General features: G+C 36.2%; 1 protein-coding gene across 1 annotated transcript in view; it reads right to left on the bottom strand.

The window, feature by feature from the left end:
- The window catches only part of IFIH1 (interferon induced with helicase C domain 1), a 56,288-nt gene that overhangs the window by 25,703 nt on the left and 10,417 nt on the right, over window positions 1-20,168 (bottom strand). The window contains exons 3-4 of the mRNA XM_066280806.1: window positions 16,639-16,782; window positions 3,808-3,912 (exon numbers count right to left, since the gene is read on the bottom strand). Of these exons, the coding sequence (XP_066136903.1) occupies window positions 3,808-3,912; window positions 16,639-16,782 (249 nt within the window). The remainder of the gene's footprint in view (window positions 1-3,807; window positions 3,913-16,638; window positions 16,783-20,168) is intronic.

Raw genomic sequence — 20,168 nt, 5'->3', positions numbered from 1 at the left:
AAATTTATGTGACAATATCATTACTTCTCTTAAGTGACTTTTATAGATGATCAAAGTCTTAATATTACATCTATATTACAAGCACTTATTACATAGAGTCACAATATTTACAAAGGAAGCTGTATTTTAAATTGTGATTAACACCAATATCCAGAAATTTACTTTTGCTGAATTGCTCTTTGATCTAGGAAGTTTAAAAGATATTAGCAAATTCTGCTTATTTAATTTCACTCTATGTACATTTTTGCATAAATTTAAAAAATATAAATAATAAAATTCTGCTTTCCTCATAATAGCTGCATGAACTTTTTAAAATCATTATTTTCCCCTTTTGTTTGTCATGCTTAGTTACTAAAGTCTTGGGTAACAAAAACATAAAAGCGAAACGTAGAAAAATTTCCAAAATCTCTTTCCCAGGAATCTAAAACTGAGTCAAACATGTAGAACATCAATACCATTTGTGCATATTAACATTGCACTAATAAATTTAAGAAGACTTAGACTGTTGAAGGGGCTTTCATGTTCAAATTTAAGTCTAGAATCGAAGTCGTGACACTTCACCACTACATAACTAGTCATGTATCATTAATTCATTCTACAGTAACTATTTACTGGGTGCCAATTTTATATATCCAGGTGCTCTCAAGAATACAGTGTTTGTGGTCAAGGACTTCAGAGTCTAGGGCTTTATACTGCTGCCACTAAAAACATCTGGCTATTAGGTAGATAGTTCAATAATTTTCTACATTTTATTTTATTTTATTTTATTTTTTCATTTTTCTGAAGCTGGAAACAGGGAGAGACAGACAGACTCCCGCATGCGCCCGACCGGGATCCACCCGGCACGCCCACTAGGGGCGACGCTCTGCCCACCAGGGGGCGATGCTCTGCCCATCCTGGGCGTCGCCATGTTGCGACCAGAGCCACTCTAGCGCCTGGGGCAGAGGCCACAGAGCCATCCCCAGCGCCCGGGCCATCTTTGCTCCAATGGAGCCTTGGCTGCGGGAGGGGACGAGAGAGACAGAGAGGAAAGCGCGGTGGAGGGGTGGAGAAGCAAATGGGCGCTTCTCCTGTGTGCCCTGGCCAGGAATCGAACCCGGGTCCTCCGCACGCTAGGCCGACGCTCTACCACTGAGCCAACCGGCCAGGGCAATTTTCTACATTTTAAACTTGATGTGTGTCCCCAAGTTTAAAAAAGAAGCACAGAGTAAATATGGAAAAAATTAGAGTTGGATTCATTGTGAGAATAGCATCCAAAGAAAAAGAGCTGGGTGAGTGCTAAATATTCAGCCTGATTCTTGCCTTCTCACATCCTCTGACACAGGGCTGGAAGAATTTATCCACATAAGCAATGAAAAGAGAATTTTTCCTTTTCTGTTACCAGAAGGAGAGAACTGGACTGGTGTCAATGAGCCAGGAGCCAATTTCTTTTATAAGAAAAAAAAATATTTGGGTTTTGTTTGTTTGTTGTTTGTTTCTTTTTTGGCTCTCTTTGAAAAGCAAAATCAATTAAATGCAATAATGAAAATGCTATTTAAAATATGCACCAGCTTTTGATAACTTTGTGTCCTTCCTCTACAACAAATAGCAATTAAAGACTTCAAAATTATATTATACCATATAAATGGTCAAAATATGAAATCAAGTAGGGCTTAAATAATAGCATTCTATTGGAACTACACCATGTGGCAAATTTCATTCTCACATTGATTTTGACAGCTGAGTTATTCTTGGAGAGAAAAGGTCTGTCACTGCATGTGTTTGAAGTTGAAAAAGTACTCCTTTACCTATAGTGCATAACCACAAAAAATACACCATTCCAGCTGGACAAGTATTAATAGGCATTACCTTGAAATAGCAAGGAAACACTTTCTACATATCAAGCCAATGTATATTCCAAAAAAAAAAAAATTGCTACTTTGTGTTAAGTAGTATGGCTCTCTGAAAACGAGAAACAGAAAAACAAAATGCCTTCCACAGTATAATTAGAATATTTAAACCTTACAAGCATCCCTAATTATCATTTACTATGGCATAATACTTTACAAAGAAACATAATGTCATGATATTGTGTCATGTCCATAATCCTTATGGCCCATATGTAACCTCTGAAGGTGGACAAAGGACATGTGTAATAATGTCCCTTTGGTATCAATTGACCTCAAAGATTAAAATACAATCCCATATATTGTGATACTTTTCGGTGATTCAATATGTGTTTAACAATTAGCAATTCATCTAAACCTTTTTAAAAATTGATTTCTATTTCATCCTATATCATATACCTAAGAGGAAGAAATTTCATAATTTTATAATTGCAGAATTCTACTACCCACTATGCAAAGCAATTTTTTTTATCTAAGCACTGACCCCATCTAAAATGTCAATGGATACCCTTTGAAAATGTGTTTGTTTTCATATGTATTTGCCTTTGAAAATGTATTTGCTTTTTAAAAGTAGGTTGCATTTAGATTTATCACGTCTTTCATGCCACATTGAGGACTGAAAATCAGTAGTTATGTTTGTTAACAGCTCAAACTGGTCAAAAATGCCCTACACAGACAGAATAGCCATTAAATATTTATTGAATGAATGAATGAATATTGTTCAAAAACCCTTACACAGACAAACAAAAATTAGGATGAGGTCCAGAAGCTTAAAACAACCTATAAAATGTTACATATTAGCTAGAGCATGCTTTGAATTCTAGAATCAATAGCATTTAATTAAAAATTTATAATTAAATTAAACAACTGTATAACAAGGACAGAAAAAATAAATATAATCCACAGAAATAAGCACATGACAAGAACTCATAAACAGTGACTGAATTGAACAGAAAATGAATTAACCGTTTTTAGTTAAAGTAAATTCTAGGGTTGACATTTAGTGAATTGGGTTTCCTCAAACCAACTTGTTACAAGGGATTCAGAAGTGCTATTGAGAAAGGATATTTAAATCAAAGAGGTGGCACACTCCAACTGGAAAGGTTTTAGGGCAGATAAACATCCTTATGTGAATTATTTGATCCTTTCGACCTGTTGTAGATCTAAATTTCTATCATTCTTCTGAGAATGCAGGATAATCTGAAGTACACAATATGTTCTAAGTGTTTACTACAACTCAGTCACAAAATAAAGCATAAAGTAATTTCTTAATTTGCCAGTTTTCTGCTGCTTCTCTGCTGGCCATAATGCAAAACATCTTTTTGTTTCTAATTTTGTTCATTTCAATTATGATATATTTCAAACATACAGGCAAAAATATAAAGGTGTATGACAGACATCCAAGAACCCATCACCCATTTTTAAAAGATAGTAACATTTTTAGCTCAGTAATAATAATAAAATGCACATTCAAAGAACAGAAGAAAGCGATTTGAAATTGATCAGACCAACAAAAATTAGGAAACCTGATAACAGGTATTTTAATAAATTACCTGTTTGGGTAATTTATAATTAGGGTTTGGGGACAAATGTACCAAATTATATACTAAATTTAAAACAGTTTAATTAATTAATACAGATTTCATAAATAAACTAGATAACATGATTCTATGGAATGTGACATATGCCGGACCAAAAAGTTATGGTAGTGGATCAAAATTAGAGCCCTTGATTTTAAGAGTTTTGTAAGTGGTACTTTTAAAGGAAGTGAATGGCAAAATTCCAAAACTACTTCAACTGTAGAAAAGAATTGCTTTAATTGCATAAATACATTAAGAAGGGTATGAGCAGCCCCCATGCTTTCCACTATATGGCGTCTTATTTCACACTTTTTAAGGTTTACACAACAGTCAGGCAGTACCTGAATCTCTTCCCATGGAGCCTGAATCACTGCCCATGTTGCTGTTATGTCCAAGACTTTCATCTAAGCAGTTGACACTTCCTTCTGCCAAACTTGTGTCTGATTCTGCAAAGGAAAACATTTTAAAATATTTTAAAAATATTTCTGAGAAGGAACGTATTTTAGCTGCACACCTCTACAGCACACAGTACACACAGTTCAGTGCAAGTAGGGGAGGCACACCCAGACAACGATGAATAAAAGGTAAGGGTTTCTGGCAGGCTGCATTGAAAAACTCGACTATGGACGAGAAGCTGCTGGGTAGTGAATCAAATACATATACCTACTGGAAGTACCATATGTCCAGTAGGAGAGCTAATGCAAATTTGTAAGGATTGATGACTTTTGTCAAACCCTTTCATGTAAATTTTGCTAAAAAAAATTTTTCTAGGCTTGACAATGTCATTTAAACATAATATATTATGCAGAAACCATTGAGTAGTTTTCACATAAAATGGTAGGTAATAAATAAAAATAAAATTTTTTTTAAAATACATGGATTTCCTGGTTAGTTATGAAAATAGCAGTTCAATAACACACATAATTTTAAAATATTAAAAAGAATTTGCTCAGGAAGGATATCATTAAAGCCTGGTACTGCAGCTGTCCTAGAGCTTATGTGAGGCTGTAAATACATAGTTTTTCTTTACTATAACGAAACTGAGCTTCGATCAAAGGCTATACAGTTCATGTGAGTGGCAATGGCACACAGTTCACTTGTTAATAATCCCTATTTTCTGTTTCTAGTATTCGGTATCAATTCCTTTTCAAACTCTTTCCCTTGGGGGAAGACTTCCCTCCTTTCAGTTTATTTCCAGGGATTTTTGCAATCCAGTTCTCAAGGATCTATTGCTAAACAGGTAACAATAAGAAAGATGTTACAAATGTGGGCTTTGGAATCGGAAGGATCTGTGAACTTTGCTGTTTCAGTTGCTCTGAGCCTAACTTCTTCTTACTTCAAGGGAAGCTAGCACAATTTAGCCCACAGGATTGGATAATCATTCAGTAATATAAGGTACAATCAGCTCTTAGCACTTTAGCTTAATTGCTGGTGATTAGAAAATAAAATAAGATTCAAATATTTTGTGTATTACTAGGGCAAGATTTTAATTTAATAATGTTCTTTTACAGTTAGTAATAGATTATGATACTTAAACTTGTTAGCTAGCTAATATTTCATGCTAAAGCCTTTAATCCATTTAAAACTATTCTGGGTGTCATGTTGAAATGGGTGAAAAACAGACACAGTATGTTATCAATAGAACTTCTCTGGAAAGAGACACTATACAACTCCCTAAAACTACAGCTATCGTCTCTCGCTTTAGCTAGTTATATTTTTTCAGTATATTGAGGTATAATTTACACACTGTAAATGACTCTTTTTAGGTGTATAGTTTGATGAGTTTGACAAACCTAAATAGTTTTGTCACCATCATCACAACCAAGATGTTTCCATCGCCTGAGAAGTCTTTCACCCCCCTTTGTAATCAGTTCCCTCCTGTTATCCCCTGGTAGTCATTGACTTGGTTTCTGTCCCTATAATTTTGTCTTTTCCAGAATGTCATATAGATTGATTTATTCAATATATAGCCTTAATGTTTAGTTTCTTTAACTTCCAATAGGCAGTTGAACATGCATCCATGTTGTTGTTTATATCAGTAATTTGTTCCTTTTTATCGCCGATGAGTATTCCATTGAGCATCTGTGACATCCATGACATCTATCTGCCTTGCAACCTGGATAAGTCTGTTTAGCTTAGGAAGTAGGGGATTACACCCAGTGTCAATCAAATATGTGAAATATCTTTCTTCAAAGTTAAGAGGAAGCTAATAAGAAACTTGTAGAAAAATTCCCAATGGACACATCCACTGTTTAAGCACATGAGCACAACATAAATATACTACTGTGGAAATATTGTGCTTATCAGTTGTCGTAGATTAGCTCTAAAACTCAGATTTGAGGAATCCCTACAATCACATGGGAAAACCTGTACATCTCACTGAGAGATGTTAAATATGGCACTTTGCAATTCCCAGAGGTATGCCTGTTCGAAGCTCAGAGGCGAGTGCGGCACAGGACTGTCAAGTAGGAGAGGGTTTTGGACAGATGTACTGATGAAAAGAGAATATGGTTGTAAGAAAAAATCAAGGTGTAAAATAAGATGGGAAAATGTCATTGCAAGCCTGACCAGGCGGTGGCGCAGTGGATAGAGCGTAGGACTGGGATGCAGAAGGACCAGGTTCGAGACCCCCGGGTTGCCAGATTGAGCGCGGGCTCATCTGGCTTGAGCAAGAGGCTCACTATCATGGACCCAAGGTCACTGGCTCGACCTGGGGGGTTACTCGGTCTGCTGAAGGCCCGCGGTCAAGGCACATATGAGAAAGCAATCAATGAACAACTAAGGTGTTGCAGAGAAAAACTGATGATTGATGCTTCTCATCTCTCTCCGTTCCTGTCTGTCTGTCCCTATCTATCCCTCTCTCTGACTCTCTCTCTGTCCCTGAAAAAAAAAAAAGTCATTGCTAGAATTCTCAATCTTAGAAACCACAGACTAAGATTTTTGAGGGGAAAAAAGTAAATTTTGACATGCTTTACATTTGTTATATTAAGTGTGGTACTTGAAACCAAAAACAATACCAAAAATACGGAGAAATACTAAGAGATATTATCTAAAATCTAACACTGCAACTTTAAATTTCCAGCTAAGTGTTATCCAACTGGAAATTATATCTGATTTCCATTTTATTTTCTAATTACTACAGTTAAATTATAATCTTAAACCTGGTACATGTAATTATAAAGTCAAGATTTTCCTCAAGCTTTGTTCTAACATACATATGGTTTGGGGAACCTATTTAATGCAATGTACACAAATAATTAGTGAATATTAATGAAATCTGCTACCAAAAATAGGGTACTATTAAGTTCATCATTGGGATTATTTTCATCTAATAAATCTGCAGTGTATCTCTAAGCTCTGTGCACAGATGTAATGTCAATTACATTTTAACCTTGCAGCTTCCTATGTGGTAGATACCCATTTTCACCTCAATTTTATAGGTGAGAAAACATAGCTCAGAGAGGTTAAATCACTTATCTAGATCACACAGGATAGAGCACAGCTGGAAGTCTTCATTTTCTGAATCATATACAGTATTTCCAGTGCCTTTTAACCAACACTGTGCATAGCTGATAATCTATCTCTGTGTGGAGCTTTAAAAAAGCAAAAAAATCTACATTCATACTTCTAAGTGAAATAAACTTGGTTTTGTTTTTTGAGCATGTAGACATTTTCACTGTAATGTCAAATTTTCTATCAATCTTGAAATAGCTTGTCTTTGCAAGAAAAAATTAGATTGTTTTATTTCGCTAATATTTCTGATTTCATCCACAGACTCTAGTTTACTTTACATTTAAACATCCACACTTGTGTTGAAACCTTTTCTGCATACAAATGAAAGAGGAACATTTCTATACTGTTGACAAAATTAATTGCAATAACTCTGCTAGAGATCATTATGGAAGTGAAAGTGAATGTATAAAGGTCTATTTGTTTGTCATTTTAAGGAGATATGGTTCCAATTTCTCTACACAAAAATAATTTTGTTTACTATGCAGCAAATTCTTATTCATTTGATGTCTATTTTAGTGTGTAAAATGTAAGTACTATAAAAAATAACTTTAATAATAAGATAATATATTGTATCTCCCAGACTATTGAAAATCTTCCCAGAAATTTTCTTCCTGCATTCATTTTAAAAAAACATGTTTTACACACACACACACACACACACACACACACACACTGAAAAGCCATATCAAGAAAGTGCTTACGTGGTACCAAAATAAAACCAACCTATTGAGTTTATAAGCCAAGAATCTCTGTAACTGACTACATAGGAATATCTTGTTTCACTCTTTATAATTATTATGGTATGTCAATCTGATGTTATGTCCTAATGAATCAAGTCATGTGTCTATGATTTTTAATAGATCGGATGAAACAGAGTCAAAAGGAGCCTGGGTGTCGCCCCAAAAGGAACATGTGCTGTGAGTCAGACAGCTCGGTCTCCAGGTCTACCCTCAGCCACTGCTAACAAGTGATTTAACCTTTACAGAATTTTATAATATAGATAGTAGTTTTTATTTTCTCATTTATTGTGAGAATGATTCTGTTAGATCAAGGAAATTAATCGTGAAGAAAAACAAATCTTAAATTCTCGTGAAGTTACAGCTTAAAGAGGCTTTGAATATTGAAGTTTTATTACATAACACATTTAGTTAACTTTTATATAGTTGTTATTTCCTCTAGGGAAAATATCAAAGCTCGTTATGAAACAGATCAGAAAATGCTGGTTATTTCTGTTAAGGAAAAGCAGTTATTCATATCAAATGCTATTGAAATGAAGAAAAATTATGCTCACCCAGTTAAAAGATAGGCTCTTCTGTAATATTACGGTAAACAACACAAAAAAGAACAGCTTTGCCCACAAGGATAGTGTCTAAGACCAGTTCATAAGTCATGGGGGAAAAACTGCCTAATTTCACAACTTAAATATTTTACTAATAAGGCAGAAATACTAATTGGAATCTGAGAAATTTCATATTTAACGTCCCCTGGACCTTAAATACTTTAAAATATTTTAAACCATTTAGAAAACAAAAATATTGAAGTTAAAAAAGATTCAAATGAAAACTTTGTAGTTGAAGCCTTTTTAGATCTATTTCAATGTAAAGTATGCCCTCTGCTGGACAATGCTATCATAACTAATGATAAATTAACACAATTTTTCAACCTAAGACCTAAGCTTCATTAGATAAGATACATATGAGCTCTTATTTCTATTCCTGCCAGGTAGTGTCCTTCCTATTTTCATCCATGATGTACTTCTGAGTCCACCGAATAGTTCTCCTTTTTCCCCCTGGTCTCAGGCTGTCGAGCATTCTCTTTGCTGGAAAGCGGTTTTGCATTACAGCAGGAAGCAGTGCCAGGAGCTGGACCCCGTGCCTATTGAGAAAGACAGGCACCAACCCATCCTGTTCTCTTAAGAGGCAGTGCTTACAGGGTCTGCAAACATACAGGCCAATTCCACTTGTCACGGTAACTATATTTATTCTAGTTCTGATCTCGCCGTGCATTTTAGCCTCACCTCTTCAGCCATTCCTACCTTTCCTCAAGTTACAGAATCCCCACAGCCTAGAGTGGTGAAGACTAACCCCGAAGACTTCCAACCCATGTTCATATATGGGCACACACACAAAGACAGCACGGGCTTCTTAAGTGTCCTGAACTTTCTTACTACTAATAATAATACTTCCTTTTCTTTGGAAATAACGGAATCTTTTTTGAGAGGAAATAGATGACTTTTATTTTCAGCTCCATGTATATGGATTTGTGCTTGCGCGCGCACACACACAGGCTCACATTTTGGTCTGTCAGATTTTGCTCTCCATGCCAGGGAACATGTGTTCCCACAGAATGGAGAGAAGCCACCTCCACCCACCTTGCATATTCTCTCCTGGATCCAAGCTTCTAGGAAATGAGTTTCCCAAAGAGAGAGAGAGAGAGAAAGAAAGAAAGAAAAACTCTTCTAGAGCCACAGGCCCACATGGCTAGCCACGAAGCTTCTCGCTCCTGTTTATAGAATGTATACTGCTGAAATGTTTCTGTCAGAATTAAATTTGAATTGGATGTAAGGATGTTAGCTTAAATTTATCTCTATGCCCTTGAGCCTTCCGTGTTAGGTCTCAGATAGAAAAAATCGTTACTCAAGTGCAGGGGTTGTGGGGACCACCATACCCACTAGAATAACCCATTTATTCACGGACAGTCAGCAACGGAGGAAAAGACTCCTAGAGCAGAGTCACTTATGAGTGACAAGTCAGATGACCATATGGAAAGTAAGGCTTGGCAATGCCAAGGCTTTGGGGTGGCAAGATGGAAGAAGATGAATTGGAAAGTCCATTGGCTGACAGAGCTGTGCAAGTGAAGCAAACGTAAGCAGACATGAGGAAGGCGTGTGGAGAGATGAGCACACGTCCATTATGTTAGTATTTTATACATGTTCCAACAATGAATGATAAACTTTTTAGAGTACTTTTTTTTGCCTTAGGAAAAACATTTATAAAAGTCACAGTTAGAGAAACCGATGAATTCTCAGTGACCTTAGAAGTCTCCTCTGCCACCACCCTTCTCCATAAATGCTCCTTTCTAACCAAACTGGTCCCCTACACACATTTGATTATGAAATTTTGCTCTGTTTGTCATAGCTGTATTTTGAAGTTTATTGTAAATAATATATATCATAATAAACATTAAATAACTGCATTAATTTATCTACTCCCTGTGTCCACACATGCATAGCCTCCCCTATTATCCAGCCTAACCGCACTGTGAACGGTGCTGTCCCTGCACTTGTGCTCCAGATGTCTGTGCAGCCTGGAATGCTCCTGCCACTTCCATTCACAAATCCAACAAGGGTCTTCCCAGCTCAGTGGGAACGTCTCATCTTCCTCCTCTGGTAAGCTTCCTCTGCCCTCCTTTTCTGCGCAAATCTTCTCATCCTTTAATACTTTCTCTTTGGCTACGGACAGATGACTGTTTCTTTTGCGGGGGGGGGGGGGCATGTAACTTGTTTACTTGAACTAGATTCTAAACACTTTGAGGGGGAGGTCAATACTTCAGTGGTTGTTTCCTAAACAACTCACTGCTTTATTCACATTACTCTGGTTTCTGGTCCTCATTCACACAGCACAATAGAGGAGGTAAGGTCTACTAATCAAATTTAAATTAAAATCATTATCTTTGTTACAATTTTCTAAAAACAAAACAAACAGAAAAAACTTCTTTTCATAGTCATAAAAAGGATGTCATGAAAATAAGTCCAGCATGTATTAGCCGCACACTAGGGAGATTTCTTTCCATCAAAATATCTACCTTCATTTCTGAGGTATCAGTGGTAACCCTCCTAGAGCTATGATGCAATTGCAAGTCATCTAACAGACCTAGATGGCTCATGGTAGGTTTTAAATAAAATTCAAACCTATATTATTATTTTTAAACACCAGTATCAGCAACAGCGTCAAGCATTTCTGTCTATCTTCCAGCTCAAAATCACATCTGCCTTTTGGATTGCCTCAGTAGTACAATAATTATTGCAACTAAAATTAGGAAAATATAAAAATTAAGGAGAGCTAATTTAATGCAAACCAATCCTGTAATAGTATAGGTGATTCTGACACAATATAATTTTACACTTTTTATCAATTATCTTTCTAAGCTCTCAACTGTTATGCGGTATTTGTTTCTAGAGATTCTAAAAATTTCTAAATTGTAGAGGTTAGTGCTGTGAAACATTATTCTGGTTCTCAAGTGCAAGGATAAATTTTGTGGCATTTTAACAGAAAATAGTATAGACCAAATCTAAGATTGGACTCTGGTCTATAAAAAGGCAAAACAAAACAACAACAACAAAAGTGCTATAGCAGATTGGGCCAGGGAGAAGGAGGCTGTTTTATAAAGGTCAATTTTTAAACCCCTCCTACAGAACATGATCTATGCAAAATATATCCACAATATATTCCAAAGCATAATGTCACCGGATAAACCTAAGGAGTGGAACATATGGGGGAATATGAAAAAGAAGGTATTAAAGTCTGAAAACAAGCAGGTTGGTAAGCTCATTAGCTGGGGTGGAATTTTAAAATCTTCACGTGAACGAATATATAAATCAAAATATACACATGCATTCATAGTCATGCGCACTGTATATTCACACATGGCACATTCTACACCGTTACATTACCCCAGTGAAACGCCATTCTCTTTATAAATGCAAAAGGCTCCCTCTGCTGGCCATTCTGGGGAATTTCACTTTCTTGTTCGACAAAAGGAAGATCCAACATAGGATGATAAAAGAAGTTTGGTGGATTTCTGCAGAACCGTATCAAAGTAAGTTTATTCCAGATACAATAAATTTTATTTAGTTGTGGATCTGATTTAATTTATTTTTATTTTATTATAGAGCATTAATTCATAAAATAGTATACTTATAAGTCGATGTAAAATAACTACTCACTTGTGACAAAGCAACAGTAGCAGACAGCTAAAACTGATTGTACAATCAATTTTATTGCCCACTTATAGAATTTGGAAAACCCATATAATTATGTACTTGCTATAAGTAAAATATTTTTAATAGAATAAAATATATAAATATAGGCTTTGTGCCCCTCTGCTGTTTTCTAGGGAAGTGTGTGGTCTAGAAGAACACCCAAGTTTTCCAATATTTTCTTGTTATGAGATGACCAGTGACTTCAGAAAGCAGAACTGTAACACCCAGAATTAAAATCATACTAGTAGTCTGGGAACTATTCAAATATCCGTTAGAAATTGTTGTGTTAATTTGGAAAATGACAAAATAAAAAACTTTTGGTATATCTTAATTATGCACTATTTTTCAAATGGGAAGCAGTTGGAAGGAGGAAAAAAGAAGAAATGCCAGCATACCCTGCAGATCTACCCCCAGGGAATTCAGGTATATCACTCCTAGACGAAATGTGATTAAAATTGATGCCAGGGCAGGCCACCGTTAACTAATGTCTGTCTGCTTCACCATCAGGTGTATTAAGTAGTAAAAGGAGCTGAATAACAGTACAGGAGGAATCTTTGCATTAAACTCATAAATAATTAACATTTGTATGTGAAAAAATATATTAGAAACTGGCTCAGAAATAAAATATACAGAAGTCTTCATTTGAAATTGGAAATAATCCAAATCAATTTTTTTTTCTGCATATGAAAATTCATATGTAGAGTTTATGTGCACCTTAAGTGAAAAATTTCTTTCGATGTCATTTTGGCAACTGTATTGGAAAACTTAAAACAATGTGTTACGATTCGAAATAAAGATTATACATTATCAATATCAGTAAGAGACACAAAACAAAATTATGCAAATGAATATTAGAGACTACAGAATACTTTCACATTTATTTGATTGTTAATTTTGTCCAAGAAGCCAATGTAGGCAAAACATCTTTCCACAGTCACTTCTGCAACAAAAATTTCAATCGAGAGAACTCTAATAACTTCTTTAGGCTAATGGTATTTTACAAGTTATTTATATCAGTACTTTTAGCTCTTAAGAGCTACAAAAAAATGAACAGACACTTGGAATAATCCATAGCAGCAGTGCCTGTGCCTTAAAGCAAAAGCACTACATTTTCATTAATAAGTCACCCCTTGGTACTGCTCAGGAAAGGGCCAGAATGGATTGGACTAATTTGCTCCCAAATCTATATCACAAAGACCTTCCAGACTAGAAGACTGTTAAGGTCTGTGTATTGAATGGTGTCCTCAGATTACTGTACATTTTACTGTACTCTCACGTGTTCTCAGACTATTATATGTTATAATAATAGTCTGCAGTTTTCTTCCATTGCACTTGCTATACAGTACTGCTGCCTAGCACTTACTATGCAGCTAATACTGTACAGTGATTACTGTTTAGCGAACACATCCATCAGATGAAAGCACCGTAGAGGCAGAAGCTGTTTCTGTTACTCTCCCACCGAATTTACATTCTTGGGACATGGTAACTATTTGTGAAATGAAAAAAGTGAAGGGAAGAGAGAGAGGGAAAATACCCTGGAGGAGGGGGTGACCCTTTCTCTTTCCTATGGTTATTATTAAGATACAGATTATTTTTCACAAAATGCAATTTGCAGTTTTATATTAAATATTAAGAAAACAGAAGTTTTTAAAAAAATATTGCTTTCTAACTTTGAGACTGAGAATCCTCCACATGTATAATACAATCCGATGAGAGGCATAAGTTATGCAACCTTTGATGAAAAACCCTTAATTGAGATGCAGAATCATTTCTGAGCCTGTATCCTGTCTTCAGTACTTTATCATTGAGGGCTTAGAAAATAGTCCAGGACCCACAGGGATGTCAGGTAGCCGACCAAGGAAATGTATTAAAAGGTGAAAACCCAAAGTCAGATAGTGGATTTTGGCATTCCTACAGAATCATGATTTCTAAAGGAAAGCATAGCTGCTCAAAAAAAAAGAAAAAAGAAAAAGAAAAAAGAAAGGTCTTCTAGAATTCAGGTGTAAGTGCTCTGCTATTCTACACAGTAAACGCTATTTCACGTGTGGTCCAGGACCAGCAGGAGCGGCATCGCCTAAGACAGACCCTCAGGCCCTGCACGGAACCTACCGAGGCAGAGTCTGCATTTCACCCAGACTCTCCTCCAGCGGACTCATATGCACCTCAGAGCACAACTAACAAGCCTAAAGAGCAGACCAACTATAAAAAATACTGGTACTATTCATGACAAAGGATTTCTATAGGTAGTTCATATAAACAAGCAAGAAGATTAAAAAGAACCTAATAGAAAAACAGATGGATAATGAACAAAAATAACAAAAAAGAATAAACTTGCAAAAATGTTTTTCTTTAGGAATCAAAAAAATTCAAATTGAAATGATAAAATGTCCAGTTGGAAAAGTTTCAAAATATTATGCACTCTCATAGAAGCAGCTTTAGGGCAGTAAGTACTCTCTGTATTGTTGGAGGACATGTAAATTGATACAAGTTCCTGGAGTGAAATTTGTCATTAATTATTAAATGTCTTAAAATTGAAGAAATCATTTGATCCAGAAATTTCCATTATGGAACATGTTTATAAGAATTAGACTGAAGCATAAATACAAAGGGTGATTGATTGCAGCATTATTTACAATGTAGAAATTTGGAAGCACCTTAGATGTTGAACAATTAGATAATCAATTATAATGCATCCAGTGGATGGATCTATCATTCAATTTTTGTAAGCCATTCTGTAGAAGAATATCTAATGAACACAGGAGAAATGTTATTGTATATAAACATCCAGGTATATAAACAGATCGGAAGAATTTATACCCATTTGTGGAGTAAGTATCTATGCTGTGGGAGAATTGGTGACTTTATTTTTTTGGACATTTGTGTGTTTGCAAATTTGCTGCACTGTAGCCATATTACTTTTCTGAGTTGAAAATAGTAAAATTTACAGTGGTATGCTGGAATCAGCTTATATTATCTCATAAGAGCAAATTGTTAAATTTTAAGATATTTTGGTAAGCCAGATGTTAAACCCAGTCATTTAAAAAAATAAAATTCTGTTATGTTAAAACTAAATAAATTATATTAAAACAGAAACCCATCATTTCCTGATCATTTCACTATATTATCTATGATGTTGAGGCTATTTGTGCCTATTGCATCTGTATGGTGGAAATGCCACAGAATGGTGTGCTACTGCACGGCCCCCTGGCAACGTTGTGCTCACTGACATTATGTTGGAGGCTTGAAATCAGCCTAAATGAGAGCATTTATACCGTGGAGATTAGTACATGCTACCAATTGGGGCTTATTTTCTTTTCCCAGGGAGCTACTTGTGAAATATTTATCAGCATACCACAGACTTGAAGTATTTCCTGAGAAAATAGAATGTGGCATTTTGGGGGAGATAAGAGAGGAGAGCAGAAGTCTATTGTGAGCAAATTAAAGAGAGGAACAAAATTAAATTAGTTTGATCTTTCCGGGACTGTCTCATATTTTAAAAAAAAATGGACATGGTGGTATCTAGTTCTCACACCAATCCATCACGGCAGTTCAAGCCAGCGCCAGTTTAGCGCCCGTCCACTTCTCTTCTACAACCTGGGTTTTCGTCTCTACAAGCCAGCTGACCCTCTCTGAGACAGGCCAGTCTGTAAAATTGGGAAAAGGTAATGGCCTTACTTAATTATCAGAGCTTTGGATGAAACAAGCTGCTTCACAACTGGGATGCATTTTGAGAAATGTCCTTAGGTGACTTTGTTGTTTGTGCGAACATTATGGAGTGCACATATACAAACCTGGATAGAATAGCCGGCTGTGCACTGAGGTTAGAGGTATAGCTGATTGCTCCCAGGCTCCAAGCCTTTATAGCATGTTACTGTACCAAACAATACAAGATTAAATCCAGCACAACAAAAAAAAATGATGCAATCAACAGATGCAGTAAAATGAGATGTATGAGGCTGCTGCCGGGGTTACACAGCATACTGTTTTATGGCAAACTGTTTTATATATAAGTACACTCTTTATTTACAAGCAAGACTACACTCTACAATAATGATAAAAAGTATAGTACATTAAATATATAAACGAGCAATAGAGCTGTTGATTAAAAGTATTATGTACTGTACGCAATTGTATATACTATATACTTGTGGACTGGCAGCTCTGTTTACAAGAGCATCACCACAAACACGTGAGCAATGCACTGTGCTACCGCCTGACAACAGCTGCAGTGTCACTAGCCAATAGGAATTTTGCAGCTCCGTTATAATATTGTGGGACCACCATCATATGTGAGGTCCGTCATTGACCAAAACATGCTTCTGTGGCACCTGACTATAATGGATTTCAAAGTACTTTGAAAACTATGAGATATTGGGCACACTTATATTTATCACATTTCAAGGACCACAGATGTCTTATAAAGTCAAATTAGAACAAAATGTGTTCCTAATTATAACATATTAATATTGCATTAGTTTTGAAAACATTTTCAGCCATCAAGAAGAATTATTTTAACTTAATCTCTTCTAAAAATATTATTTTAATAAGAATGCTCATAAAACCCCAAAGCCCAAATTCTTTCCCTTCTGTTAAACAGATTCTGATGTCTTCAATGCACCAATACAATTTCGGGGAAATATTAAGTAGTGTATGTATAGTATGTAGGTGTTCCAAATACCTGAAACTACAGAAGAATCCAAAAAAGATGAGTTCGTTGAATTATTCTCCATGTCTGAGTTCTGTTTTTCTGGGCTTGGCTGATCTGTGTCTAAAAGAAGCAGCTCTTTAACTTCAGGGCCATCTTCATACAAATTCTCATTTTCTATGAATGAAAGTATTAGAATGTAAAAAATAGCACAGTGCAAGTTTTTATACAGTATACATAAAACCACTATCTATTGTTATTTTAAAAATAAAATGGGGTTCCTAATAGAGATTTACCTGAGTATACTGCAATACCTTGAAATTTTCAACAGAATGTCAATTGTATTGCAATGCAAGCTTTTCTACACTGTGAATACCTGTTATTGTTACTCTCAAAACCACGTGTGGGTCTCTAATAGAGATCTGCCCAAATGTACTTCAGTACTTTGACATTTTGAAAGGTTTGGAACATTTTCATTCTGACACAGTATTTTTATTTTTACTGTGGACATAGAAATTCTTTGTAATGATTAAATTTTATCTTAAAAGATTATTTAATAACTATTATGCTAGTTGCAAACATAGTGAAATGCTTTCTGATCTGACCATCATCACCTTTCGGGAGTAAGCCACTTATTCTGTGATGCAAAGTCACATTTAAGGCTGAATTAATGAAAATGCAAATTTGGTGGTAGTTTTTCTTTAGTTTGTGCTCTTGCCATTTTGTTCTCTTGCTATGTATTTTACAGGAGACGTACATATGCTTTAATGTCAGCCTAAAGGCATGTATTCTGAATTTCTAGAGGTTTAAAAAAACTCAGTGAAATAGTCTATACCCTTCTTTCCTTCTTCCCTTTCTTGCTCCCATCGGCCTTTCTTCTTTCAACCAATATATACTGAGTATTTTCTTAAGGAACTAAGTGGTTACAAAGAAAAACAAGAGTTTCTATCCTTCTGAAGATACCATCTGTTGGAGAAGACTGATGTTTTTAAGAAAAATAATAAACTATTATTTTGAATTAGGCCATCTTATAAAATAAAGAGAAAATGAGTTATGTGTATGAAGAATTTCCTGAAAAAAAAAAAACTGTTGTGGCTTTGAACTTCGTCTTTGGCCAGACAACGTGACGATGTTTGCAGCTACACAGGAAGTATGTTTGGAGTTTATAATCATAATAGTCAACTTATTTTGTGCTTACCAAAAAGCACATTTCATATGCTAAATTATTTAATCCTCAAAATAACCCTAATAAGTAGTATTAAAATACCCACTTTACAGAGAAGTAAACTGAGGAACAGAGAGGGCAAGTACCTGGCCAAAGTAACACATCCAGGGAAGTGAAAGAACAAGGATTCAATAAGCATAAGGATTCAGAGCCTAAAATGTACTGTTCGGCAAACAATATTTAAATTCTTGATTCCGCTGATCAGATTTTGTGCGGGAATGAAAAGTTAAGTCCTACCCATTTGGAATGCGTTGATTTCTATTCTGTTCCCTGACTCCTAAGAGCCCACCTACCTGAGTCCGTTTCCTTCATCACCCACTTTGGGTGAAAGGAAAGAAGCCCCAGCTGTGAGAGGACCTGCCATGGGCCTAGAGGGAGCAGCAGGGAGATGTGGTGGCCCTCATTTTCTTTTCACAAGGACTTTCCACTTTTATTTAATGCTTGGCCTTGGCCAGCCAAGATCTTCTTATGGGCTGAGAGAATCTGGACAAACCTGTCCTAAGCTCTTCTGAAAGAGGCAGGAAGACTTAAGCGTAACAATGCTATAGGCTGTGGTAAAGGACAGTGAAGAGGAAGCTTTGGTACCACGTGTGTATGATGAGATGTGTTACAACACAGGTGTTACCTGAGATGTACCATACATGCCCTCCATAGGTTGTTATTGTTCAAATAATCACAATTTGAAAAATTGTGTTAAACTTCTAGCAAGGCACCTTGTAAAGTAGAACTAAAAATATCTTATCAAGACATATTGCCAGACATGTTGTTGATGTCAGGAGAATCTAGAACAGTGGTAGTCAACCTGGTCCCTACCGCCCACTAGTGGGTGTTCCAGCTTTCATGGTGGGCAGTAGTGGAGCAACCAAAGTATAAATAAAAAGATAGATTTAACTATAGCAAGTTGTTTTATAAAGATTTGTTCTGCCAAACTTACCAAAAATCCGGCATAAAGTACTTGGTAAGTAATTATTATTATATGCTTTAACTTGCTGTAACTCTGCTTTATAAATTTTATAAAGTAAAGTCACTTCCCTACTTTATAAATCACCATTACTGTGGAACCGGTGTGTGGTTAGAAAATTTTACTACTAACAGAGATACAAAAGTGGGCGGTAGGTATAAAAGGTTGACTACCCCTGCTCTAGAAGATGCTTTGGAGCAGATCGTGTACTAGACCTTTCCTAAATAATTATGGCACTGTGCCCCACTGTAAAATGGATAGACACACTCTAATTTGGGGGGTGGGCATGAGAAGGTCTTCTGTGATCTGAAAGGCCACCCTTTCTAATATCCATTGATACACTGAGGCCAAAATATCCCAGAGGAAAAAAACCCAAACTGTAGTCATTCCCTTTAGATGTCCCTTTAGAATGTTTGTCGTGAATGGAGTGTCCCACAGGGCAGTGAAAGGGAACTGGCCATGAGAGGGGTGGTCTGGACTGGGGTCCAGCTCATCCTTGAGCTGTATAGGAGGATTTTGGCCCCATCAGTGTGTGTAGCTTTGGCTGGAAGTACCTTCAGACTTAGCAAACTGGCCTTAGAGATATGCTGTGGAAACAATGGATGGGCTGTAATGTGTAAAAGCAAAAACCCATAATCTTGATGTTACAACTGAGGCCCTTCCAGAAAAATGAAGCAAAGTAAAGATGCTTCTAGCTGAGAAGGACTTAAAGGCAGCGGAAGCCCTGGAATCTGCTTGTGCACAGATTGCGCATTCTGAAAGCTGAATGGACCAAGTTTGACTGAACAGGCACCCTGCCCCCAACCCTCGAATAAGTCAAGAGAGGAGGGACAGCCGCAAGGCCTCTTGAGATTTTTACTTTGCAGGGGTCTCAAACATACCACACTGTAAAGCACTTGTTTGGGGTGAAGATAAAAGACCTTGCCCAAACACCTTTAGAGCCTTTATATACCTCATAGTAAAAATATTCCCCCATATATATACACACACACACATACATATATACATGTATATATGTAGATAGATATAGATATATATGCATCTTGATGTGCATGTATATCTGTGTGTATTTTAAACCACTAGGCAAAATTGAGCTATTTAATAAATGTAATATAAAAACATAATATACTGTTAATAACTTAGCAACTATCTTTCTATTTTACATAGATAACTTAGAAAATAGTTTATTGGGTATCTTATTTTATTAGAAAGTGTGGGGCACCTGACCAGGCGGTGGCGCAGTGGATAGAGCAGCGTACTAGGATGCGGAAGACCCAGGTTCGATACCCCAAGGACACCAGCCTGAGCGTGGGCTCATCTGGTTTGAGCAAAAATTCACCAGCTTGGACCCAAGGTCACTGGCTCAAGCAAGGGGTT

Source organism: Saccopteryx bilineata, chromosome 5, assembly GCF_036850765.1.
Source record: "Saccopteryx bilineata isolate mSacBil1 chromosome 5, mSacBil1_pri_phased_curated, whole genome shotgun sequence".
Taxonomy (NCBI): Eukaryota; Metazoa; Chordata; class Mammalia; order Chiroptera; family Emballonuridae; genus Saccopteryx; species Saccopteryx bilineata.
This window is presented reverse-complemented; position numbering and strand designations above follow the sequence as displayed.